The sequence below is a fragment of the Macaca nemestrina genome, chromosome 8, assembly GCF_043159975.1.
Source record: "Macaca nemestrina isolate mMacNem1 chromosome 8, mMacNem.hap1, whole genome shotgun sequence".
NCBI classification, from domain to species: Eukaryota; Metazoa; Chordata; class Mammalia; order Primates; family Cercopithecidae; genus Macaca; species Macaca nemestrina.
In genome coordinates, this window is record NC_092132.1 from 150,669,175 (window position 1) to 150,696,759 (window position 27,585).

At 42.2% G+C, this 27,585-nt stretch overlaps 1 protein-coding gene across 2 annotated transcripts in view; it reads left to right on the forward strand.

Annotated features, from left to right (window-relative positions):
- LOC139355625 (CUB and Sushi multiple domains 1) overlaps window positions 1–27,585 on the forward strand; it is a 2,038,620-nt gene that overhangs the window by 1,518,666 nt on the left and 492,369 nt on the right. For both annotated transcript variants that reach the window (XM_071067488.1, XM_071067489.1), the window contains exon 12: window positions 10,624–10,736. In XM_071067488.1, the coding sequence (XP_070923589.1) occupies window positions 10,624–10,736 (113 nt within the window). The remainder of the gene's footprint in view (window positions 1–10,623; window positions 10,737–27,585) is intronic.

Here is a 27,585-nt window from a genome sequence, read left to right on the forward strand (position 1 = left end):
CAGGTGGCCTTCTGTTTGTGGTAGCCCACAAGTCACCCCATGCTCTGCTGTTTCTCTGGTCCTGGGTCCCAGGCCAGCTTGTCTTTCTCCTATCACTTTTTAGCAGTGTCTTCTGGTAGCTTCTTGCACCATTACCAGGCCTGATACTTGTGTTTTACATGGAGGGGGGTGGAAGAAAGTATCTCCATGCCATGAGTACTGGCAGTCCATATCCGTTTAAATAGTGTGGGCTGCACTCAGTAAAGGGACTCTGTAAAGTCCCATCACTTTGGGCTTCGGTCAACTTTTATTTTCCCCTTTGATCTGCAGGATCATGAGGTTTGGATTAGATCTTTTTCATGCAGTTCCACACATGAACAATTTCCAATTCTGATAATGTTTAGTGGATTTAAAATAGCAATTGCAAATGACTGATATAAGTCAGATCACCTTCTATGCCACCTGGCTGTAATGGATTTCAGCACAGTAAATAAAGTCTGCCATACTTGAATGAGGTGGGTGCATGAGTCAAAGTAAATGAAATCGAAAGCTTGTTCTAATTTCATGTTGATACACCTGGGGAAATGATAATAACTTCAGTGTATCTATGAGTTGCCTTCCGTTTTAACATTGTATTTAATATGATTATTTATTCAATAAAAGCATTCCCTTGACTTATTTTTCAGTCAGGTTAGTTTATCAATCAGATTCCTGCTCCTTTCCTCCTGTCCTGGCCCTCTGCAGTGGTACACATCATGTAAATGAACATGCAATCAGTCACTGCCGTGTCCTGGGAGCCCGGCTAGGTGCTGGGTAGGTGGAGAACCTGTAACTCACTTTACTTGCTCTCAGTGCCCACTCAGTACTGTATCGGAAGATATGTGAGACACCCAAGAGTGCAAATATGGCCTTCCAGAGCTTAAATTCCTTCTGGCTTGGCTTATCAAACAACCGAGTTGACTTCTACCTCTGCCCCTGGCTGCTTCGCACCTGCCAATTTGTACCAGAGATATTTATCAACACATCTCTGAAACTCATTACTGGTGTTTTACTGCATCCTCAAGAGGAACGACTCTGCCCAGGTACCCAGGTGCCTGAACAGATAGTACCATGTCTTTACTTATCCTTATTAATCCCCAGCTTACCCTGTATCTACCCAATTAAGGCAAGTAGTCAATTAAATCATACAATTAAGTAACTGTGTTTTCTCCACGTTCTGAATGATTTATGCCATTCATGGACATTAAAGGAACATAAAGACTTCAAAGTAGTTCAGTTTTAGGCAAGTTTTTATCTTAAGGGCAGGCTTTACTTTTCCATTGACCATTTTACAATTGTAATCAGTATATTAGAGGCTTAGCACATCCCCCTTTTTTTAAATTCACGTACATGCCCATAAAATCCAGGCGTCTCATATTGCAGGTGCTAAGGTGCTACGTTGCATCAGTGTTGTATTTTGACAGCTTCGTGACACATGCAGAATTATTCTTCAGGTCTGAACAAATTATTCAGTAAAGTATATACAGTAAAGTAGAACTTTTTGTGTGTGCAGATCTATGACTGTAAATACATGTATAGATTTGTATAACCACCAGCAAAATCAGAACATAGAACATTCCCTTCACTTCAAAATACGGCAGTATCCCTTTGTGGTGTGGTGACAGGCTCCCCCACCTTAAACCCTGAACTACTTACTGATTCCCTTTTTTTTTTTTTTTTTTTGGAGATGTAGTCTCGCTCTGTTGCCCAGGCTGGAGTGCAGTGACACAATCTTGGCTCACTGCAACCTCCGCTTCCCAGGTTCAAGCCATTCCCTTGCCTCAGCCTCCCAAGTAGCTGGGATTACAGAAGCCTGCCACCAAACCTGACTAATTTTCGTATTTTTAGTAGAGATGGAGTTTCACCATGTTGGCCAGGCTGGTCTCGAGCCCCTGACCTCAAGTAATCTGCCCGCCTTGGCTTCAGAAAAGTGCTGGGATTACAGGAGTAAGCCACCGCACCTGGCTGATTCATTATTTATCCTTGTAATTTTGTCTTTTTGAGAATGTCACACCAATGAGTATATGTTCTATGTAACCTTTGAGATTGCAAGCGGAAAAGCCAAGCAGTACAGCATCCTGAAAAATAGGTTGGTAGTTTCATATGAGGCTAAATATACATCAATCATATGACCCAGAAATCCCACTCCTAAGTATTTACCCTAGAAAAATAAAATTTAGACCACATGAATGTTTATAGTAACTCTATTCATAATTGCCAAAATAGAAACATTGTAAATATTCTTTGACAGGGAACTGGAAAAACACATGTCTATTCTTACAAAAGAATTATACTCAGTGCTCCCAAAAACAAGCAATTGATACACACAACAACATGGGAATTTTACTGGGTTATGCTGATGAAAGATTTCAGAGTCAGATTTAGGTTTTATCCATCTGTTGCTTTGTTTTTGTTTTTTGGTTGAGCCAAGGCCTCGCTATGTTGAACCCCTGGACTCAAGTGGTCCTCCCACCTTAGGCTCCTAAAGTGCTGGGATTACAGGCATGAGTCACCACACCCAGCCCTTAACACATGTATTTCACGTAGATTAGAATAGAACTATTGAACCATTTAGCAAGGTCCAAAGGGAAGATTTGTTCAGAGATGAGATTGTTCTTGTCTACACAGTAAAATCGCAAGTAACCAAAGCGTCATGAAGTTACTGTATCTTATGGTTGTCATTAAGCTTTCAAGAACAATGACACATTTGCATTGGAAAGAGTTTAGTTACACTGTCAAAGAGTTAAATGTACTCACAAAGTGCCCTAATTGTAAGACAGGAACAAATACATAATCAAATGTCATTTCCTTCATTTCGGGTTAACCACTTCACATACTTGAAATTAGAGTCATAATCACTGCTGATTTCAGTTCAACATTGGTACTGACTGCACCCAGACATATCAATGTGAGACAGCAGTATCATCACCGAAATCTATGCAAAAGATCATAGAATTTTAGATCTGAGGAATTCCTTCAAGGTAGATTAATACAATTCTCTTGTTTCGTAGATGAGGAACCTGGAATAGAGATAAAATGATTTAGCTGAAATCACAGGTGAATTAATGACAGAGCCGTAACAGAACTCCAAATGTTAAGCCCTTGGTGTGCTGCCTAAAATACCACTAAGATTTAAATCATTATTTGGAAATATTCCTATAAAATTTAAACATGTAACTGTATAATGAATACAATATAGATTTAATTTATATTTTTATTGATTGATTTATTTTTAAAATGTGTATGTTATTTACTAGCGACTAGGGATAAAGTGGTCAAGAGACGTAAAATTGTACCCAGAGAGCTCAGAATTTGAAAGAAGGTAGAGGTTGAAGCAGATGTCTATGAAACTGAATTGCATGAAGGATTCTACGATGACTTAGAGGCAAAAAGTCCTAATCTGGCTTAAGAGGGTAAGAAATGCCCAGTGAGAATCCTCAGAGTCTTCAAAGACTCTTAGCAGGAAGAATTGACCTTCCATCCAGGGATTTCAGGGTTTGCAAAGCCCTGGGAACTGAGAAATGACATCATTTTGGAGAATGAGGAAAAATAAATATGGCTAGAGCTGAACACACCTGGGAGATGACAGAGTTTTAGACTGCAGGGCTTGGGGGCGAAAAGGCAGGCTGCTACAATATGATGGCTTATTTCTCCAAAATAAAATTATATTTTCCTCTATCAAAAATAGATCGATTATTTAGTGTTTCATTAGGATGACTTTATTTTTAAGTTTAAATCAGAACAATATGTACTATAGAGTCAACTTGGGGAAAAATTGAGCTGTGTTAAAGAAAACAAGACTCATTATGTAACTATATGTTATGATGAATGTTAAAGTATAGTAAGTTTCCACTTAACATCATTAATAGGTCTTTGGAAACTGTGACTTCAAGTAAAACTCTGTATAACAAAACCAATTTCCCCTTAGGCTAATTGATATAAACAAGAGTTAAGTTCTTACAGCATATTTCTGCTCACAAAAAGCATCACCAAACTTCTGCATAAAGAACAAAACACTCCTAATATTAAACATTTAAATAAATGTGAGCTATACACACTTTTAAGAAAGATTAATGAACACAAGTAAGATTACTGTTTACCTAAGTTTTGGTGGATGGATGAGTAACAGTCGTAGGGGTGGAGTTTGGTTACATCAAGGGATACATAAATTTTTTTTTGCCAAGACAACATTGTCAGGAAAACCTCCTCCTCCAGCAGAGGTCGAAAACATTTACATATGTGACAGCTCCCTGAGCACTTTCCTATTGCATTGTTTATTGTCCTGCATTTGTATGATTATCATATACTTGACACATTTTTATTTGACAACAATTTATATTCATTCATTCATTCTTTTTCCAACCGGCTCATTAGCTAATGCCAATAAACCTCACATGCACAGCTTTGGGATGTGGGAGAAAACCTGGGAGCAAATCCAGGCAGACATGGGGAACGTGCCAACCCCATTGATACGGTTTGGCTCTGTGTCCCCACCCAAATCTCATCTCAAATTGTAATCCCCATAATCCCCATGTATGAGGGAGGGACCTGGTGGGAGGTGATTGGATCATGGGGGCCGTTTCCCCCAAGCTGTTCTCATGATGGTGAAGGAGTTTTCACCAGATCTGCTGGTTTTGTATGTGTTTGACAATTCCTCCTTCACATGCTCTCTCCTGCTGCCATGTAAGACGTGCCTTGCTTCCCTTTCACCCCCTACCATGATTGTAAGTTTCCTGAGGCCTCCCCAGCCATGTGGAACTATGAGTCAGTTAAACCTCCTTTCTTTCTTTCTTTTTTTTTTTTTTGAGGCAGAGTCTCGCTCTGTCGCCCAGGCTGGAGTGAGTGGCGCCATCTCAGCTCACTGCAAGCTCCGCCCCCCGGGTTCCCGCCATTCTCCTGCCTCAGCCTCCCGAGTAGCTGGGACTACAGGCGCCGCCACCACGCCCGGCTAGTTTTTTTGTATTTTTAGTAGAGACGGGGTTTCATTGTGTTAGCCAGGATGGTCTCGATCTCCTGACCTCGTGATCCGCCCGTCTCGGCCTCCCAAAGTGCTGGGATTACAGGCTTGAGCCACCGCGCCCGGCCTCATAAACCTCCTTTCTTTATAAATTACCCTGTCTCTCGGTCTTGGATAATGTATTTACAGCCATGTGAGAGTAGACTGATACACCCATACAGAGGCCACCCCTGCTAGGAATCTATTTCCTTCATCAATATTATAATGAAATGACATTGAACAAAATGACTTTATTTGAGCACCTACTGTATTTAATCAAAGCCAGCGTCTATTTTATTTTTTAGTTAGAAATTATTATTTTGAAAATCCTGTTTCAAACAGATAAGCAGTTGCAAAAGGCAACAATATTGCTTGCTTCTTTGTTTTAAAGAAATCATTTTTCAGTGTTAGCAAGCCAAAATAGTTCTGGAAACCTGAAAGAGGAACAAAAGTTCTTTTGTTTTAAATAATTATAAAATAACTTATAAAAATTTAAAAATAAATTAAAAAGTGTTTTTTACTGTGTGTAATTTTTGTAAGTTAATTAGCTTTAAAATGACTATAATAAGCTGTAATTACAGTTCTTCTCATAAATATAACTGTCACATAGCAGGCTTAAAATAAATTCCAAAATGAGTAATAACCATAAACCTGTTTTGACATTTGATTGAATGAACTTTGTGCGGAATATGGCAGTGTGCTTGCTGACTGTTTCATGCAAATGAACAAAGTGACATAAGATTAAATTAAAGCAAAGTTCAGTACAGAACTTAGGAAATTAAATATATCGACTTAGAGGTATGTCTAAAGTAGTTGGATAGACAGTATGAGTCTTTTCAATGTGTAATAATTTTCTACATGACAATTACGTTTTTAATCAGTTAAAATCAAGTCGAATGTCTAGGGGAGGTAAAATGCCAGAATCAGCAGACAGAGTTAGGAGCCTACTTCAGTGGGTGGGTGTGAGATAGTCAGTGTTTAACCGAGAGGTTGGAAATGGGAGAAAACAATGGTGCAAAAAGCATCAAAGAAATACAAGGCAAATAAACTCCCCCAACAGTTACTTCCAGTGGCTGATGACTGGTGACATGAAAAGAATAAAAAATACTTAGGAGATTTTGAGAGGCAGGTATTTCATGTTTTGACTGCCTTCAATGTTTTTCCCCTTATACTTATGAATGAAGTTATCCACTGAGAACAGAAGAAATAAGGACTGGGAATGGGCTTGAGAAAAATGGTGATGACTTAGGACAATAACAAATGGCAATAGGAAAAATACACTGACTATAATTCAGGAAAAAAATGTGGCACTATGTGACTAGTTTGAGTATGGAAATCATACATATATATCAGTATAAATCAGCAAGTTCTTCATCATCTTTCTTGTGCACACATACGGAAAGATATAGAATGGATGGTTGGATCCATCTCGAGTTTGGGTTTTGTCAGAGATGGGACGGATTGGTAGTAGATTTTAACACAGTTAAGGGGCTGGAAAGACAGAAGAGCAGAGTAACAATCATGTTGTCCAGGCTGGGTAAAAAAGTGACAAAATCATTAGTAGAGGTCCCCAAGAATTGGGAAGTGTATTTCAGAAAGTACACGCATATGATAGTTAAAAGATACTGCAGTGTGGTCAGAAAGAGGGGTTAGGTGCCTAAGTTTATTATGATAAAGAGTAGCAAGGTGCAAGGTATGACCAGTGATTTCATACCTTGCACCTTGATGTCATACCTTGCAGTGGAGTGGAGAGAAAAGTTATTGGGTTAAAGAGCCAAGGACCCATGAGTCACTTTACCAGAATTATCAGACTGCCCACAGGGAGCAATGACAATAAGCCAGGGGCTACATGAAGGGAGAGGACGATGATGGACGGCAGTAAAGTCATGTTGCATGTTGCATGGTGGCATAAGTCTCGAAGTCAAAGGGGTGTAACAAGAGAGAAGCGAATGGGAGTGGGAAGCACAGATCAGAAAGGTGCTGACACCACCTCTAAGCCCAAAGGGAGACGGGAAAAACATTTTCCATGTGAACCATGTGCCCTGTGTATATTAACATGTAGGGAAAAATTAACGGCTGTGCACACATTCTTCTTTAACTGTATAATATTAAAATGGTACATTTTCTTTCCTCTTCCTTCTACCCAGAACCATGAATTGGACTTAAGATACATATTTTTCCTTTATATAATCACTTACCTTAGGGAATAGTAACAGAAATCATGGAAGGAAGGAAAGCAGGAAGGAAGGAAGGAAGGAAGGAAGGAAGGAAGGAAGGAAGGAAGGAAGGAAGGAAGCAGAGAGGAAGAGGGAGGGAGGGAGGCAAGGAAGGAGAGAGGAAGAAGGAGGGAAGGAGGGAAGGAAGGAGAGAGGAAGAAGGAGGGAGGGAAGGAAGGAGAGAGAGGAAGAAGGAGGGAGGGAAGGAAGGAAGGAAGGGGAGAGGAAGAAGGAGGGAGGGAGGTAGGGAAGGAAGGAGGGAAGGAAGGGAGGAAGGAAGAAAGGAAGGGAGGAAGGGGAGAGGAAGAAGGAATGAGGGAGGGAAGGAAGCAAGGAGAGGAAGAAGGAGGGAGGGAAGGAAGAAAGGAATGAAGGGGAGAGGAAGAAGGAGGGAGGGAGGTAGGGAAGGAAGGAGGGAAGGAAGGAAGGGAGGGAGGGAGGGAGTAAGGGGAGAGGAAGAAGGAGGGAGGGAAGGAAGGAAGGAAGGAGGGAGGGAGACAAGGAAGGAGAGAGGAAGAAGGAGGGAATGAGGGAAGGAAGGAGAGAGAGGGGAAGAAGGAGGGAGGGAAGGAAGGAAGGAAAGAGAGGAAGAAGGAGGGAGGGAAGGAAGGGAGGAAGGGGAGAGGAAGAAGGAGGGAGGGAGGTAGGGAGGGAGGGAAGGAAGGAAGGAAGGAAGGAAGGAAGGAAGGAAGGAAGGAAGGAAGGAAGGAAGGAAGGAAGGAGGGAAGGAACGAACTAAGCCAGATTCCAAATTTGATATAGAGAAAGCCCTGCAACCAATACTTACAGAATATAATTTGTTGTAATTGCATGAGGAACCCTTACCAAAATTGACTATATTTAAATCAAAACTGCTAATTTCTGACAAGGACTGGTATCTACACTACAATATATCAAGAGAGTTTTCAAGCTTTAAAAGGAAGAAAAGAGAGACCTCTCATTAAAGAAGATGTATTAATGGCAAATAAACACGAGACAATGTTTCATTACCGATTAGTTAAATGCACATAGCTATTAGAGAAGCATAAGAAAATGCTGACAACAGCAAATGCCTATTGAGAATACAGAGAATCTGGAGTGCTCACACATTGCTGGTGGGAATGTACAACCAGTCTGGGGAAAAATTTGGTAGCTCTTTAAACACTAAACGTGATTATACAATGCAGCTGTTGCACTTTTGGGCTTTTATCTCAGGTAAATGAAGATTTATGCTCACACAAAAACCTGCACAGACATGTTCATAGCAGCTCTTGAGTGTCATCTGCCAAAACTACTATCAGCCCAAATACCCTTAACCAGGTGGATGGTTAAGCAAACTGTGGTATATCCACAACATGACATACGACCCAGCAATAAAAGGGAACAAACTATTGGTATAAACAAAAACTGAGATAAATCTTCTGGAAATGAAGCTAAGTGAATAAAATCAAATCCCAAGTTGTTAAACACTGTGATTTCATTTGTATGTTTTTTTTAAATGAGTAATTTAGAGAGGGAGACAGATTAGTGGTTGCCAGGGGTTAGGGACAGTGAAGGGGGTGTAGCAAGAGGAGCATCAGTGTGATTTTAAGGGCACAGCACCAGAGAATTTGGAGGGAATGGAGCTGCCCTGCATTGACTATGGTTGTAGATTCAGGAACCGAGATATGTGACGTGTTTGTGCAGAGCTACATACACAAATGTACACACAAAAAAGGAATAAAACAGGGAAAGTTTTAAGGAGGCTGGTAGACTGTATCGATGTCAATGTCCTAGTTGTTATAGTTTTGCAAGATGTTACCACTGGGGGAAACTAGGTAAATAATACATGTGATCTCTTTATATTATTTTGTGCTACCTACCGCATGTGTGTCTACAATTATCTTAATAAAATTTCAAGAATTTAAAAATATTAATCATCCCCTACTTGTGTTTATACACAATGTAAATTATATGTAGAAACTGAAGTAAATGAAACACTACTACAAACAATAACATGAATACCTTTCACCAACATAAGGTTGAACAAAATGTTATATATAGTATGATTTCATTTATAAAAAAACTTTCAAGAAGATATAAAACCGATAGTTTGGCAAGATGGGAGGAGAGGATGGTGACTGGGAGAAGGTACAAGAAGGCTTTGAGGGGTTGGTAATTCTCTAAGAGTTGATCTGTGTGGTGGTTCACTGTGTAAAAATTCATAGAGCTAGACATTCATGATCTGTGCGCTTTTTGGCTTGTTACACTTCAATAAATGTATAAATAAGAAAGAAAGAAAAAATATCTCTTCAAACAAATAAGCCAACAAAACAAGCAAACCGAAAAGAACAATCTTGCCAACAAAGACAAATCTTCAGAAAGAAATACATATTTAGTTACTGCAAATCATTCACAGAAATATTTTCCTCTTTTCACTTTGTGTGTAACATTGCATGAGTTACTTCACAAATAATGACCGTTGTTCATCTTCCCTTGAAGAATCCAGTGCTCTGTGCTGCCTAAGGTGAGGATGTTGGATTGATAGACAGATGATATGATTAATGGGGCAAATCATATGCTCACATTCCTGAAACTACTTTGCTGAAAGTCAAGCTTCCTATTTGATTAGGGATATTTGTTTTGGTTGAATTGATTTTTTTCTTATACTTTTTCTGTTTCAACATGCTTTTCTGCCAGCACGTTGAGTTCAGTCAATGGATTCAGTGTTTCTTTTCACTGGCTGACAACAGCTCCTATGTGACTGTTTTGTTAATACACGATGAATGCTTCATTGAAACTCACGTTTGGTGTGACCCAGACATTAATATGCAGGGGGAGTGTTCAATAAATGCTACCAAATCTATTTCAGCTATGCATGTTGTTCTTTTCAAAATTCTTTTAATGTGCAATTACCTATAATATATTTTAAAAGGAGAGTTTGTGATAAGTTACATACTAGTTCTAGACTAGACAATGAAAACCTTTTGTGAATGATCCCGTACAATTTCTTGTGATAGAGATGCTTTCTCTTTCATGGCTGGTGTTGCACAATCCTGCAGCAACCGTGCACATCTCTAGTCACCTCAGCTGAACAACTGTCCCTGATTTTTTCCAGGACTGTCCCAGTTTTAACACTGTAACTCCTGCACCTGGGGAAGCCCCTCAGTTCCAGGAAAATGGGATGGTTGGTTGCCCTAAGTTGATTTTTTAAAAGAAAATATACACATTGGCAGTCTTAGAATAGAGTAATTTCTGTAAAGCTCCAGTGATAGTGATGTTTGAATATTAATATCATGGACAAGAGGCTGTACAGTCTTTGAAAGAGGGTCTTGCTATCTATATTTCTAGGGTTTGGCTATTTAAAGCAGCAGGACCTTCCTTTGAGGTACTTGTTGCCTTACATAAAGGCTTTGACATTTCTCTTCCATGCAGGCTCACGGGATCCAGTGTTCCTGACCTCATCGTGAGCATGAGCAACCAGATGTGGCTACATCTGCAGTCGGATGATAGCATTGGCTCACCTGGGTTTAAAGCTGTTTACCAAGGTAGGACGAGAACACTCTTAACAGAGTTTAAAGCTAGCGTTCCAACAGAGGACAGAGACCATTCTGTATTGGTTAGGTATAAGTAAAATCAATAAGTCAAACAATGCTGATAAATAGGAATCATGATGGGAACTTCCTTAAAGTCTGCTAACACTCGCTTTTGTGAATGAGAATGTTTAACTTCTGAAAACTTGGCTTGCCGTGATATGTACTCTGATTATCCCAAAAGAAAGAGTGAGGTGAAGTATTAGGTGTAAGCTAGGAAACGTGGGCATATGTGTGGATCTTTTGACCATATCATATTGTCTGGTATTTCTCAAAACCTTTTTTTATGTGAGCAAATATAGAAAAGACAATATAATGAATCTGAAAAGACTTACAATTATACATTTTATGAGCTGAATTCAAATATTTGAAATGAAAGCTCTGTGCCTGTCATTGTTTTTGAGCAGTTTATAACTTTATAAGTTATAGAAAACTGATAGCAATGCAAACAATTTCTGAAGCATTGAAATGCAAATGAATTTCCTGTGAAAGAGATGCAGTTAATTATTGTCCTGTGGATATTGATTACTTTTAAATCTATTAGCAAATTTATTTCAGTATTTCTGATTGTCCATATATTTGTGATCTTTGGATTCTCCTTTGAAATAGTTTTTAAAATATCCTATTGGTTTCTTCCTTAGTAGCTGAGTTCCTTAAAATATTTGAACTGATGGATGTGTATGTGTATAGGTAAAAATGAGAATATTTATCTGGAGCTCTTGGAATTCTATGTATTCTACTTTTTGAATTTGAGTAAACAGGCAGTATGTTCTTATTTTCCAAGTGTATATCATAGGATAGTTTTAGGAGCTAAAAAACGTAACAAGAAGTTATTACCCATGAAATCAATGAAGGAGATAATAAAAAAGCATCCACCAATCCTAAAACGACAAGCATGGTAGGGGATATTGTCATGAGTCCATGTGAGTGAACACGCCACAGCACGGCTTCTCTCTCTCTCAACTGAGAGACTGCTGAAAACCCAACTGAGGGGTGTTTAGATGGATTGTAAGGACCCCTTCTCTCCAGCTTCTAGCTGAGTCAGTTAACTTCCTCGGAGGCAACAGCTCTCCACATTTTCTCATAGTCTCCCCAGACATTTTCAATGTGTGGGATAAAGAGTCACAATGTTAAAGGGTCCTGTGGTGAGTGGACTCACCCAGGAGTGTCCTCAGCTACAGAGCATAAATTAGGTCCCTCCTTGCTGATACACGGTTGTGGTGGGGACTTCATGACCCTTTTTAATAAGAAATACTACAACAAAAAATGAATATTTACATCCCATTCAAAGATTAAAGCTAGAATGCAGAGGCAGGTGCTAAATACCTCCTGACATTTGGAGTTTTAGACCTGACCTTCAATTGAACTTTCATGTGACTGTGCAGTTATTCAAGAAAGTATGGTGGAGTTATAACATTTTCCACATGACCTACATTTGCTGCTGCCTTTGGTGGAATCTAAAATCATCAGTGAAATACCAAACACTTCCCAACAGGGCAAATTGCAGTAAATTCATTTCAGCAGCATTGAGATACACATCATCAGGTTTATGGTACCAGGAATAGGAGCCTCGTGCCCACACTGTGCATCCTTGACTATGAAGAGACATAAGTAGTCCCATTAAAAGGGAAACATTCTTCCATGTGTCATATTTCACTGTAAATGACCACACCGCGTTAATTATAATTGCATTTCACCCTAATTAGTCCTCTGGTAACAGTCTCAATAGCCACCTGTGAGATGTCATAAATGTGTGAATGGCCATCAGTCCTTGAGAGACAGCCAATTCAATGCCAGGTATTATCTTTGACAAAAGAATAATCCAAAGGTAAAAAGGTCATTCAAACCAGGTAACTAATATAACATTTGAGACTGTAAACAAAGTAAGGGATTATAATAGTAGAAGACATTCTGAAAATGTGTTTTCAGAGTACTATATTAAGCTAACAGTTGTAGACAAAGTGCACATCACTTATAAAAGTGACCTTTATGCATATACATAATTTTATATTATTTGACTCAAAGCATAGTTGTTCATAAATTATATTATCAGAAATCAGGCCAGGCAGGGGGGCTGACACCTGTAATCATAGCACTTTGGGAGACCAAGGCAGGTGGATCACTTAAGGTCAGGAGTTCCACACCAGCCTGGCCAAGATGGTGAGACCCCATCTCTCCTCAAAATATAAAAAATTAGCTGTTTGTGGTGGGTGGGCACCTGTAATCCCAGATACACAGGAGGCTGAGGTAGAAGAATCGCCTGAACCCGGGTGGTGGAGCTTGCAGTGACCTGAGATAGTGCCACTGCACTCCAGCCTAAGTGACAGAGTGAGACTCCATCTCAAAAAAAGAAAAAATATATATTTTCAGAAAACATATACAGCGTGTATTTACATAGAGTTAAATGTTCTGTGTTTTGATGTTGCCTGATTTTCACTAACATCTAGAATTAGGAACACAGCCTCTGGGGCTGGACTCCCCTAAATACTGGTTCTGCTGCTCAGTAACTGAACCTTAGTGTAAATTGTTTAAACCCTTTGTGTATCAGACTCATCATTAGAAAAAAAAGTCATAGTAATCACAACTGCTTCATAATTTTATTGAAAAATCAACTGAGTAAAACATGGAAGGCTCATAACACATACAGTAAGAACTTAAAAAAATGCTAGCTCTTATTTCTTTATGCATTTTCATTTTAATTTTGAGATTTTTCTACAAACATGATGTGTTCATTATATAAATAATAGTGTGCACAGTAAGACATGTAAATCCAACTGAGGGGTGTTTAGATGGATTGTAAGGACCCCTTCTCTCCAGCTTCTAGCTGAGCCAGTTAACTTCCTCAGAGGCAACAGCTCTCCACACTTTCTCATAGTCTCCCCAGACATTTTCAATGTGTGAGCTCTCATACCTGGAGTCACAGTCAGTCCCTCAGACCACAAACCCTAGACAAACTGCTATGCAAGAAATGCCACATCATCTTATTTTAACATCAACTTGAATTTCTGAGACTCCATCCAAACAAAGTAGCTATCAATTTAACCTCACTCATTATGGAAGGCCACCCATGTCAACCCTTGCTGACCTACCTACTCCAACATTGACAAGATATCAAGAATAGCTTGCGTCGTGTAAATTATTTTGGGGGTCCTCAAATCTTCGGATCATACTTCTTGCCCTAAGATGTTCATGGTCTCTGCTACCTTGGGCACTGTTGTCTCTGTGAAAAGCTCCCTGGAGGATGCTATCCTGGCACCCCAACTAACCCCCGCAAGCACACACGGTAATGGCGAGGGGGCTGCCTCAGGACACGAGGACCAGGAGGACCTTGGGTCCACTCTGCCTACCTATGGCCTCCATCATCCTGGGCTCGTAGGCTTGGGCATGTCTGAGATTTCTCCGTTTGTGCTGTCTCTAACTCTGCAAAGACCATCCTTTCTCCTCCGTCCCCTCAAGGTGGCTGGAGGGTCCACTCAATTAATGGATCCTTTTAGAGGCATTTCTCAGAAAGCAAGCAGGGTGGAGAAATGAAAACCGGCTCCTGTGCATCCCCTGAAAATCACAGTGAGTGGAGGACAGGCAGGGAGGAGCTCAGAGACTGAAAAACAACGGGGGTCCCTGCTGGCGAGGCCCCAGCAGCAAACACAAAAGAACAATTCGCAGAAACAAACACTCTTGCTAGACTTCAGCGGGCATGTGTATGTTATACAGAAAGTCTTATACATATTCCCTAATATGAAAGCCCATGCATACATATCAGCATGTGCATGCATCTGTAGCAATTATACACACACACAACGAGAGGAGTGTGAATTGATAATGTGCCCTAAGCAAATTATGGGGAAAAAAATGGAAAGTTTAAAAAACAAAGAGAGCTCTTGAAGGAGATCATATTAGGTGTCAGAAAGTGACGGGAGAGAGGTAAGCTTTATTTAAAACCATTTTACAGATGAAAATACTGAATTAAAAATAATCTGTTCAAAAGCCCAAATGCTAAGAAGCAGGATGTAAATAAATTACGGTAGAGCCATGTAAGGCAGCACTGACCGTTCATAAACAAACTCTATGTAGCTAATATATATTTTTAAAACAAATTTTACATACACAATTTATATATAAGTTAGCTATATATATATGGATTCTACCTGTGTAAAATTTATATACTTATAAATCATTTATTTATTCAGTGGGCATGTGTATGTTATTTATGTATTTATAAATCATATTTATAATAGGTAGAATCCATACAAAGAGTAAGTCTCAGAATACTATATAAGAAAAGATAATGTAAGCCCAGGGCATAGTTTCTTCATTTTATATTTGAAAATAAAATATATATTATATATCATAGCAGCTGATTATTAGTCAACAGAAAAAAAGAAAAATCCCTGTTCTCAACTTAAAGTTGGGTTCCCTCATTACCACTGTGGCGTCTATCCATAAGGAAAGTTAACAAGAAGCAAACTTGATCCCTGGATATTTTTACAAGCAATTACATGTTTGCTATTATAGTGGTCCCACGTTTTTATGGCTTCTCTGTTTATAGGAAAGTGAGTTGACTCTGAAGCGTTTTTTTGTTACGAAAAGAATATTCAGTTCGAGTTCATCACACAAGTTGATGAACTGCATCTCCACAAATCATGTTTCATGTAATTTGCCATAGCTATTTACATTCTAGCAGGGGGTAAATTAAAGGAACTCTTCCCTGTGATGTGCTACTGTGTAGTCAAATCAAGACCTATTTCGGGCTAATACTAAGAGTTATTCCAGTCAAATTATTTGAGTTCAGTATCACCATTTCATACAAGAAACAGAATTGTCTCCTATGTCCGATGACTAAATTGATAATAAGAGAGTGGAAGTTAGTGTAGGCATCTCAGTCTGTAGCCAAGGGTCTGTGCTCCTAGGATGAATGAGGAAATGAGGCCGTGTGTTATACTGAATACAGGAATGTAGGAGATGGTTCAAAAAGCAGCATCTTTACCATTCTTGGCAGACGGAACTTCTGAGGCAGCATTGATGTTATGCAATCTTGAAGGTGCTTCTCATCTCGCGTGGTTGGACTGGCACGATGACCCAGCCCAGTCTTGCCCGTCTTCTCTAGGTGAGAAATTATGCACATTGAAAAGCGTCCAAGTGCAATGATGGCACATGGCGAGGTCCCTGAACCCAGGACAGCTCACTGGTCCATGTGGAAAGTGAACTCGTGACCCTGTCCTTGTGAGCAGGAAGTCAATACGCTACTCAAAATCAGGTGAGACAGTGCCTGCCAGAATAGTAGAGTGACTTCTAAAACCCTAAAGAGAAGGTGAAGCTGCAGGAAGTGGCTTCAAATAACCTTTTGTTGTCATGTGGGAATGCCCAGTTGACCATCACAAAGTGTTTATAATGTGTACCTCCTTTTTCACAACAGATACAGCCTTATCTCTAAGGTGGATATAACGTTTTTTTGTTTTTGTTTTTGTTTTCAAGGGCTTGACTTAAATCTATGACAAATTACCTTTTTTCTTGGAAGTAGAGTCTGAGTTGGCGACTTGTGTAGGCGGAGGTATCGGGAGTGTGCTTGGAATCATCTGTAAGGCATAGAAAGCAGTGGGGTTGGGTGGAGGGAGGAGCTGAACGGTGCCCAGTCACGACAGGTGCACAGTTAGTTCATTCAGGTTGCCGTAACAGAATATGCAGGTAGAGTTGGCTGAAAGACACTGGAATTGTATCTCTCACAGTTCTGGGAAGTCCACGATCAACGCAGTGGCAGATTTGGTGTCTGGCGAGGGCTGTTTCCTGGTTCATAGATGGCACCTTCTCACTGTGTCCTCATGTGGTGGACAGGGCAAGGCCACAAGCCTGGGTGTCCTTCACAAGGGCACTAATCCTGTTCACAGGGATTCCACCCTCATCATGTCATCACCCTCTAAAGGCTGGCCTGTCTCTGAAAACCATCAAATTTGGAGTTAGGTTTCAACTTAGGAATTTGAGGGGAACACAAATGATCAGACCACAGCAGGTGCCTTAGATCAGAGGTCCCCAGCCTTTTTGGCACCAGGGACCAGTTTTAAGGAAAAGAGTTTTTCCCCGGACTGGGAGAGGTGATGGTTTCAGGGTGACTGAAGTGCATTACGTTTACTGTGCACTTTATTTCCATTATTACATTGTAATGTGTAATTAAATAATTACACAACTCTCCATAATGTAGAATCAGTGGGAGTCCTGAGCTTGTTTTCCTGCGACTAGACAGTCCCATCTGGGGACGATGGGAGACAGTGACAGATCATCAGGCATTAGATTCTCATAAAGAGCGTGCAGCCTAGATCCCTCGCATGTGCAGTTTACAATGGGGTTCACGCTCCTGGGAGAATCTGATGTTGCTGCTGACGGGAGGCAGAGCTCAGGCAGTAGTGCATCCTTGCCTGCCACTCACCTGCTGTGTGGCCCAGTTGCTAACAGGCCATGGACCAGTACTGGTCCCTGGCCTGGGGATTGGGAACCCTTGCCTTAAGTGATACTACAGGGAGGTCTGGAGCTGGGATGGCCCTGTATAGTCTTCCAAACTGAAGCAATTGGGCCAGGCTCGGTGCCATTGACCATTGACATGGGTGGCCCCCAGGGAGGGACCAGAACTCTGCTTGGGGCCATTTTTGAAGAGAAATGCAGTGTGGGCTCCTAGCAGCTGGGGGTGAGGCCTGGGTTCTGAAAAGAGTACCCAAGTGGTGCCCTTGGGATCGGAGACAGCCCAGCACTCGCACTATTCAGTCCTCTCCATCTGGAAGCAGCTTCTCCAGGATTCTGGCTGGCCTCGTTTCCTAGGAACACGTGCAGTACACACTCACTGCTGCCCTCCTGTCCGGCCCATCTGAGGATCTGCCCCTTTAGCTGGCCTCTCAGCTAGGCTAGGTGGCTGCTGGGGCAGGGCAATGCTGACTTGAGTCCTCCCAGGGCCGCAGTCTCTGCTCACAATGCACTGCTCAGGTGTGGCTGTTGGACTTGTCCGTGTTCCATCACACATAAGAGAGTCCCCATGGATAAATGGTCCCACTCATCTGTACTGTCCCAATGGGGACAATGGCCCCAGCTTTTTTTCCTGGTTAGGGCCAGTCCTCCTGCAAGGATGATGGCTCCTTTCCTGGCTGGCGAGGCCTTGGGTATGAGGATCCTGAAGGCACTGGGCCACAGGCATAGCTTACAGTTTCATGGGGCCCTTCCTCTTCCTGGTGGTGGAGACAACTCCCCTCTGAGAAGCAGGTTCTCTAGAACCACAGAGCCTAAAGTTGAGAGATCGGGGAACAGAGATCTCAGTCAGCTCCTGGGGTGGAGGTGAGACAGTTACTGCTTCCCCTCCTCGGTTCCTGGCCCCATGTATTCCAGCCTCTGGGGACTGACACAGCATTATGGCCGTGGATTTATGGTGAAGACCACATCCAGAGGACAGCAGCGCATCCTTCCCAGCATCCTTTCCAAGCTGGCTTCTCAGCCATGCCTTCAGGAGCACGTTCCCTCATTCTAGCCAGCAAAAGCCTTCTGGACTCTGCAGTCTGTGGCAGGAATGCTGGGACTCAGGGTCAGTAGCCCTTGCATCTTCTTTTCTCTAAATTGAGGCCTTTGTTTGAGCACTTCCCTGAGAGGCATGCAGCTATGAACCCACTCTGGCAGCCTCAGTCCCACCGGGCGATGAGGGCTGCATTCGATGGTGGGACCTGAGTCTGCAGTGAGCCCCGTACAAGGGAAACTGTCCTGTCATGTGAACTCATGTGCTGTAAATTTGAATTTCCTCTAAACGGGCTTTCCTGAGGACTCCCATTCAATTTAATACGCTAAAGAACAAACTTATTGTTACTGTCCTCCAAATCCCTTGAAACAAAACCAGCCCTTCCATTCTTGGGACCACAGGTAGGTGTATCTGCCTTTCTGGTGCTTAGCTCTTTGCTTCTAGAACAAGCTTCCTGACCTGGGACTCACATCACCCTGTTGTCTGTTCTTACCCAGAGTGCAGCATCGTTGTATAGCAGCCGGGGAAGGCAATCTCCCTATATTCTTTGAGGATTTGGACAACAGATTTATAATTGTTGTTTTTGTCTTATTTCTTCTCAGCAACATTGGTGGTGGATGATCCTGTTCTCTTTTTCTCCACAAATTTCTGTCAGCTCCGTCTAGTAAATATCCTTCCATCCCATCCCTCCTTTATATTTTCTGTCTCTTACCCTTAGACGGCTTCCACAGTGTCCCCTCCAGGCGGCCTCTGTAGTGGCCGAAACTTCATTTCTCCCTGCTACGCATCTCTTCTATTTTGCCCATACACAGTGGTCCAGTCAGAATGATCTTTTAAAAAAAAAATTGAAAATAGAGAGTGTCCCTCCAGTGTTTCAAATCGGTTACAGCCTTCCCGGGGTCCACAGAATATTCTGTAAACTGGTTTCCAAATTCCACCTTCATTTCTCACCACCGCCCACATACACTTCCCGTTGGTCCCATGGAGCTTCCTGATCCTCAGATCTTCCTTTTTTCTTCTCTTTTACCTTTGCATACGTATCTCCCCAAAAAGGATCATTCTTCTATGGACTCACCATGTAGATCATCTGCTGATCTTTCCGTCTCAACTCAGAGATTACTTTCCCCAATAAGCCTCACAGCCTAGATTATGTAATTTGCTCCTACACAATCCTATACCACCCTGAGCTGCCTGCATCCCAACAATTGTTTAATTGCCTCTCTTCCCGGGAGACAGAAGCTCCGGGAGTGCAAGGACCTCTTTATGCCCCACACCTGTGCAGCCGTGCACAAGCTGCAGGCGTATAGCTGCGTCCTTAGAGATGTGCAAAATGTGAGTGAGTGTCTTAGCCAATTTCTGGACTGCTCAGATTTTCATAACATTACCATGGGCCATTTAACCCTTATCAATAATCTTAGGCCCACTCCAGTTGTTTTTTTTTTTTTTTTAGGTCTTAGTTTGAGAAATTATAGCCCAGTAGCCAATGAGTCAACACAGACTGTTTCTGGCTATTGAGGCTGCTTTGATTCCTGGACCCAAATCTGTTCATTTGTTGACAGCCTCATTCTTGAGTGCTTGAGTCCCTGAATGATGACCTTTTGGGACCCAGTTCCTGAAGTTTATCTGGTGTCCTTTCTGGTTCTCCAAGTCCTCCTCCCCCAGACTGTCCGGGAGTTCCCCTTCAGTGGCAAGTGCTCTGCCGCTATTGGTTGAATTCCCCTGTTGGCAAAGGGATGCATTTCTGCACAAATCTCCCATGTACCTGTACTTATGCTGTCCTCTGCTCTCATCTGTGTCTCCGACTGCAGCATGCATGGAGATCACCCAGGGGTCTTCATAGACAGAGATTCAAGTCAGGGTGGGCTTCAAAGTGCATATTCCTGTGGCACTGGTGCTGCATTGCAAGGAGGGTTTGTGAGAAGGCTCCTCCATGCAATTCCTGTAGTATTATGGCGTCTGTATTTTGTACCCTGTGCCCCATGTCAGCCAGCGGGGTGAGGAACACACCGGCCTGCCTCTCCTCACCTCACCGTGCTCACCCTGGTTCATGAGTCAGCTTCTTTTTGCATCTGTGGCTCCTGTGTGCCCCCACCGTGGTGCAGCCACAACAGAGCAAGTCACTGAATTTCTGCCCCTCTTCCAGATCACCCCGTCCTCTCAAGAGCTGCAGGGTGCTGTAGCACAGTGTAGCACACTGTGGGCTTGCGATCCTGTGCCCATCCATCTCCACACCAGGGCTCATGCCACTTCCCTTCTGTCTGGGCAGGTCCTTCGTGCCCTTCCAGATGTGAAACACCCCTTCCCTTCCCTTCCCTTCCCTTCCCTTCCCTTCCCTCCCCTCCCCTTCCCTTCCCTCCCCTCCCCTCCCCTCCCCTCCCCTCCCCTCCCCTCCCCTCCCCTCCCCCTCCCCTCCCCTCCCCTCCCCTCCCCTCCCCTCCCCTCCCCTCCCCTTCCCTTCCCTTCCCTTCCTTTCCCTTCCCCAGGGCCCAGCTTGAGAGCTGTGCCTCTCTCCTGGACAGCTCACTGGGATGGAAATGCCTTCCAGTGTTTCCCTGTGGCTACCTGCAGCAGCTCCTTGTTAGCTAAGGTAACAGTTTTCCTAGAGTGTTTCGTGTGTCCTCGAGTCCTTGAGAAAGAGCCCCATTTTATTCAATTCTGTTTCTCCAGACCATTGCAGGGCACACAATGTCTTCATCTTGGTGAGCTGTTTAGTAACCAAAGATATTAAGAGCCATGTACAAACCAAGTGTAATTAATAATTAACTGTTTGAAGCTAAAATTAATCGATTATATGTGCTCATTGTTGCTATTGTTTTCTTCAGGTGAATTACCAGCTAGCCTAGCTAGCATTCCATTGTCTTAACGCAAGACCAGTAAGATGAACATAGGATGTTATTGAAAGGATATTAAAACAAACAAGTAATAATAACAAACTATATATTAGACGGATATTGAGTTTCCAATAATCACCCTTTTTTGTTGACGGGGTTGAAGAATTTGTATGAAGATATGCTGACGTTCAGGACAGTCTTAACTTTAAGAAAAATATCAGAAGAACCACTGACTCTTATTTCTATTTTGTTCTGAGTTATATTGCATGAATGAATTATAAGCACAGCCTCCTCTTAATGTGAGATAAGCCATTATTAAATATTTAAATATATCAGTACATATGAGCCAGGAGAGCAGGTGGTGCCAGAGAACATTAAATTCTAATGCAGAAATTTGACCTTTAAATTCCAGGTTTAGTGGCCCATTAACTCCAGCTACATTCCACTCTCCATTCCCAACATGTATCCTCCCAGATTACGTTTCGAAGTAAACTGAGGTAAGATGTAGTGGAAATGACACGGAGGTTAAGCACCGCAGGGCTCACGTTAGAGCAAACTTCCTGGGAGGCGTTCTTCAATCTGTATTCTAGTCTCAGGCAGGAATGAAAATTCTGAGGATGATATTTGCAAATTATGAAAGACCTTGTGAAATTAACAAGGTGTACTTCTAGATGATATTTCAGGCTCTGTAAGTGGAATGAGCTTCCTATTTTTTCCAGCCACATGGCTGCCTTCCTCACTTCTCATGTGTCATGAGTGTGTGAGTGTGATAACATTCTCCCACATCTTTACCACCAGGATCTCTGCATCAGATACAACAAGGACCCAGTTTTCCTTACAGGGTTTTTTCCTTGCAATTGGAATTTGTTTCTTTCAATTTTCTTGCTATCTTTATTATTTTTCTTTGGTATTTCTGTCTCCTTTATGAGTTTTTATCATCTCAACAAGAATCTTTTTTAAAATTTCTGAGTTGTGTTGACTTACAAATGAATCATATTTTGAATTACTGATTTAAAAGTTATAGATGGGACTATTCTTTTCTCGAAATTCTTCCTGTGTTTTTTAAATCGCATGTATATCCTCCTGCCTCTAAGCCAGAAACGGCCAGGCACGGCATGCAGTTTTGATGACCCAGCTCCTATGTGTTTCTTTTAGATCATCTGTTGCTTTAACATGTGAGCATGTGGAGCTCTGTTTCTTCTGATTTTTTCTTGGGAAAGAGAGTGAGCAGAAAGAAAGTTTGTGCCATGTGAGACTGAGAATGAGAGAAACTGAAGAAGTTAGGCTGCTTCAGACTTGTGATGTGGGCTGAAGGTCAGGGGGTATAGGATGAGGGGTACAGATGAGGGGTGCAGGGCAAGGGGAGCAGGTTCAAGGGTCTAGGATGAGAGGTGCAGTGAGGAGTACAGGATAAGGGGGTCCAGGTGAAGGGTACAGGAAGAGAGGCACAGGATGATGGGTGCAGTGAGGAGTGCAGGATGAGAGGTCCAGGTGAGGATCCAGAGGGAGGGATCCAGGAAGACAGGTACAGGATGAGGGGTACAGGTGAGGAGTGCAGAATGAGGGGTACAGGTGAAGGAGTCCAGGATGAGGCATGCAGGGTAAGGAGTGCAAAATGAGGGGCTATGGGATGAGGAAGTGCAGGATGAGGGTATGTAAGGTGAGACAGTGCAGCAGGAGGGCTCCAGCATGAAGAGTAGAAGACAACGGGTGCAGGACAGTGCAGTGCTAGAGCTTAGCCAAGAAACCTGGGCTTGGGTTCAAGTTCTGCATCCAATTTGTTCTGAATCCCCCTGGACTTTAGCAGACTCATCTATGATGGGCAATGGGGATGGGTCATCTGCAGGCTTTGCTCCTACCTCTGAAAGAGAAATCAACAGCTCCAAATATTTCGTTTTAATGGGAAGCTCATTCCTGGAATGATTAGCAAGCTGAAAGAGGTGTGATTGCTACCTCTGATACTGAAACACGTCCACTAGGACAATTTCAATGCTAAGATGGGATAGGAGAGAACACAACTAGGTTTCGGCGTAGTAGAAACGATGCAGCAATGCTAAGTGCAAAACCGCGCCAACTTTTCTAAATTGTATGAGAAAATAGGAGAGGCTTGCGTACAACCACGTGCCTAGGTAGGAAGATCTGAAATGTCCTGATTAGGTCACGACAGAGAAAGATCATGAAGTCTGGTGGGCAGTGGAGGGGTTAAGGCCCATCTCATCAGAGCCTGGAGGCTGCCTGAGGGTCAGAGACCCACAGTTAACATCCGTCATCGGAGCAAATCCTGACATGCAGGACGCATACATGAAAGTGAAACAGTCAGCAAACCAGATGATTTTCCGAATTTCGTATGTGTCTCAACCAGGCAAGGAGAGGCTCCTGAGGACTGTGTCGATGAGAAGGAGCTGGTGACCCTGTCCCCCGTCTGGCTTTTCCACTTTAGAAGGCTTGATTATAGCAAGCTGTGTGAGTCTTAAGACTGGAGCAACAGTTTTTCTTAAATGTCCCAGTGTTTAAATGTCTGAAACAATTGGAAACTTTATAACACGAGGCTGAAAACCTTACATGAATTTATATGGATATAAATGTTGCTTTTGGTTGGGTGCAGTGGCTCATGCCTGTAATCCCACCACTTTGGGAGGCCAAGGCAGGAGGATCACCTGAGGTCAGGAGTTTGAGACAGGCCTGACCAACATGGTGAAACCCTGTCTCTACTAAAAATACAAAAATTAGCCAGGTATGGTTGCAGGCGCCTGCAATCTCAGCTACTTGGGAGACTGAGGCAGGAGAATTGCTTGAACCCAAGAGGCAGAGTTTGCAGTGAGCCAAGATTGCGCCATTGCATTCCAGCCTGGGCAACAGAGAAAAACTCCATCTTAAAAAAAAAAAAATTGCTCTTTTCTTCTTCACCACAGAGAAAAGACAGAATAAGAAAAAATTTAAAAATTCACTTTCCCAGTCCAGGACATCCTTAAGCATGGAGGGAGCTTCGGGTTGCCTCTGACTTGGCAAAGCCAATCCGTGACACATTGTCACATAACGGAGGGGTAGAGAAAACAAGATTATATTGAGTTTGTGCTGATTTGGATTCAATTTTTAAAAGCAAAGAAACTGTGTTTAGTCTCTCAGATATTTTTCAGAATGAGCCTATTTAATTTTAACTTCCCTCTAAAATTCTTCAGGTTTATGCCATTTTAATGCAAATACTTTAAGAACTGATTCCCCCACCAACAAATTTCAAGAATCCATCTCAAAGATTAAATGTATTATAAGTGCTTTGAATGTTGCTTTGTGCTGTGTAGACCTCATGGATTGGAGGACAGGGGAACAAGTTTTCATGTGATCCTGTCCCATTTCCTTTGAAGCAAATTCTTCTGCCTCCTACTAAAACGTGTTTGATTTCTCTTTATATATGATTGTTTACATCCATTGCGATTGGCTGTCACCTTCTTTCCTACTTCTACCCTTGGGGGAAGGTGGCTCATTCATACACAGGGAGGCGCTTCTTCTGGAATAGAATTATGCCTGCATGAGTTTTCCAGAATTAGTGGAGAGTGGAGACAATTATCCATGAAGCTGTGTCATTTAGACATGCAACTGAGAATAAGTCAGTCACTATTGCCTGAAGCATCTAAAGCCTTTCTCTGTAATGCATCCCTCTGCGGTGTGCCGGAGTGAGCTCTGTCTGGAGGACCCTCCATGCTGCAGCCCCTGAAGGTCATGGCTGATGCCCACTGGGCCTCCACTCATGCTGCCCCGTTCTTTGCCCCACACTCTCACCTTTGCATGGCACGTGGTCCTTTTGTTAGAACTCATGGACTTACAGCATCTCCTACAAACCTTCACTTTTCTTTAAACCTTCACTAGTAAACCCACAGCAGCCTCTCTCCAGGTTTTCCGGGAAAAAGTCACCTTTTTTTATAGAGCAAGAACATCTCTTCTTTGATCCTCCACAGTCATCTTCATTGCTCCTTCCTTCCTTCCTCCCTTCCTTCCCTTCCTTCCCTTCCTCCTTCCTTCCCTTCCTTCACTTCCTCGTTCCTTTCCTTCCTCCTCCCTCATCCCTCACCCCCTCCCTTCTTTCCTCCCTCCTTCCTTCCTTCCTTCCTTCCTTCCTTCCTTCCTTCCTTCCTTCCTTCCTTCCTTCCTTCCTTCCCACCAGTCTCAGAAAGATGTGTGTCCATCTTTTGTCCAAGGATGGTCTTGAGATCAATCCTCTTCTCCCTTTTGAGAGTTGGCCCCATCAGGAAACACTAACAGGCTTTTTGGTTGTTCTGTCTTCACTATCTACTCTCCCAATTCAGGTTCCCTGGACCCCTCACTTGGATTGACAGCATCATTCTAAGTATTCTCTTATGCTTCTGTCTTATTTTTAGGATTATACCTCTGTTATCAGAAATTCTGTGCATGAGACACAAGAGACTCATTTGTATCTAGGGTTAGGAGGTCCCGGTGGCATCAGCAGGACTCTCATTTTCTCAGCTCTGCTTTCTTTTCTTGAGGCTGCATCCCATGTGGGGTCTCTGTAAATGACAGAGAAAATAGCTCCCAGCTCCTCTGGGGTTATGTTGCTCTTACAGTTCATGGCCCTGAGGAACGAAGAGTAAAGACACCTCCGATGTCCTCCATCTCCAACCCAAAAAAGGCTCCAAGTGGTCCTGCTCAATCCTGCCCCCTCCATCCACTGCCACATCCAGGGACATGGACAACCTGACTGGCCACTCCCAGTGACCTGTCCTTCCCTGCGACAGGGCTGAAGGAAACCCCCAGGGACTAGGAGCAGAGCCCTTCCCAACAGGAGAGACAGAGCAGCAAAGAATGCACACACTGCTTTAGAAGAAGCCAAATGATCTGATGTGCCGGGGCTAATCCTACAGAACCTCTGACCCTTCCCGTTGCCCTCTGTGAACAGTGGTTCCCAGTGCCTCCTGTCCCACACCAGCCACACAAACTGCTCAGCCTGCACCTCCCACTCCTCTGCAATATGCATCGCTCTTAACCTAGATACTTTTCATTTTCCACTTTATCTGAAAATACCTCCTAAAGTGGTTTATCTTTGGGTAAAACCTTAGCCGTCATTTTTCTTCTTCTTTTATTCATTCCATTCCCTTTTTCTGAGACTCAGTTACTGATCTCCACTGCTAAAATGAATAAGCATTTTTATTTCATTAAAATATTTAATTCTATTGAAAGTGTGTCATAAAAAAGTATGCTGCTATTTCCCGTTAATTTGTGTTTGATAGATGCAGAGGCTTGTTGGTTCCTCATTTTTCTTTGCCATTGAGTTCTTTTCATCTTTTCATCAGTGCCTGTGGCTCTTTGATCACTTCGATTGTGCTTTTGATGTTTTCTTAATCCTTTTAGTAATGAGGTACTCAAAATATAACAACTGATGTTGCGCCGTGTTTTAATTTTATTACGAATTTTCTCTCTTCCTGAAAATGAAATCACATTTCACCAATTTCTTTATCCTTTACATCTTCAACTCCTTTGTTAACAAGTCGCTAATTATTTGCTTTCTTCCCTCAACTCCATTAGTGCTCTCATTTCTTTTACAAGTTCTTAAAGGTGGAAAAAGAAATACTAATGATACCAACCAGAACTCAAAAATAATAACTTGAGCACCACCCATGCATATTTATATTTGTAACAGGTTCCATTTCATCGACGTCAGGATTCCGAAGTCTAGATAACCTCATCCTATGCATTTTTGCACATTATAAGTAAAATAATTTTCAAGAATGGCATATGTTCCTATTTACCTTTCACATTTTACCAGATTATTTTCCTAACTAGATTCCACAAACAGCATTTCTTTTGTCTACATAGAATGAAGCCTTTGCTAGAGGAATCTGTTTACCCATGGAGAGGAAGCTGTGGTTTATCCTGTCACTACCTGAGCTGTGTCCTTGACTTTGCTTTTTGTTTCTAGCATGACCATGAAACTACTCACTCATTAATTATCTGATCATCAGTTTCATTATCTAGGAAGTGGGAATAATAACTGAGTTTTTGTCAGATACATTGTATTAAAACAGAGAGGATAGGTCCTCAGTCGAAAGCCATATTTACGTTTGTGTATTTTGCAAACAGTCTATGTAAATCTGTTACTTACCTATTGGAAAATGGTCTGAAAAGGTAAAGAAAACTAATTTACAATAGCCCATGCAGCAAAACTTATGTTTCCTGTTTCTGATAGTCTGTCCCTCTTCCAAAGACTAAGAGTGCTTCAGAAAGTGCATTCATAGTTGTCTCTCCCTCATCCTCTTTTCTTTTTCTCCCTGGGGCCGTGGCAATTTCCTTTCTTGCAGTCAATTCTATTACAACAAACTTCTAAAATTAGTTTTTAGTCCATTTCAACTTTACCGTTATCTTTCCAGACTGTTCACCTTCTTGTCAAAAATGTAATTATCAATCCGGGCCTGGGACAGTATTTTTTACTTTCCATTACATTCCCTTCTCCCCCTGGTGTGCTCAGAGCAAGCAGTCATTT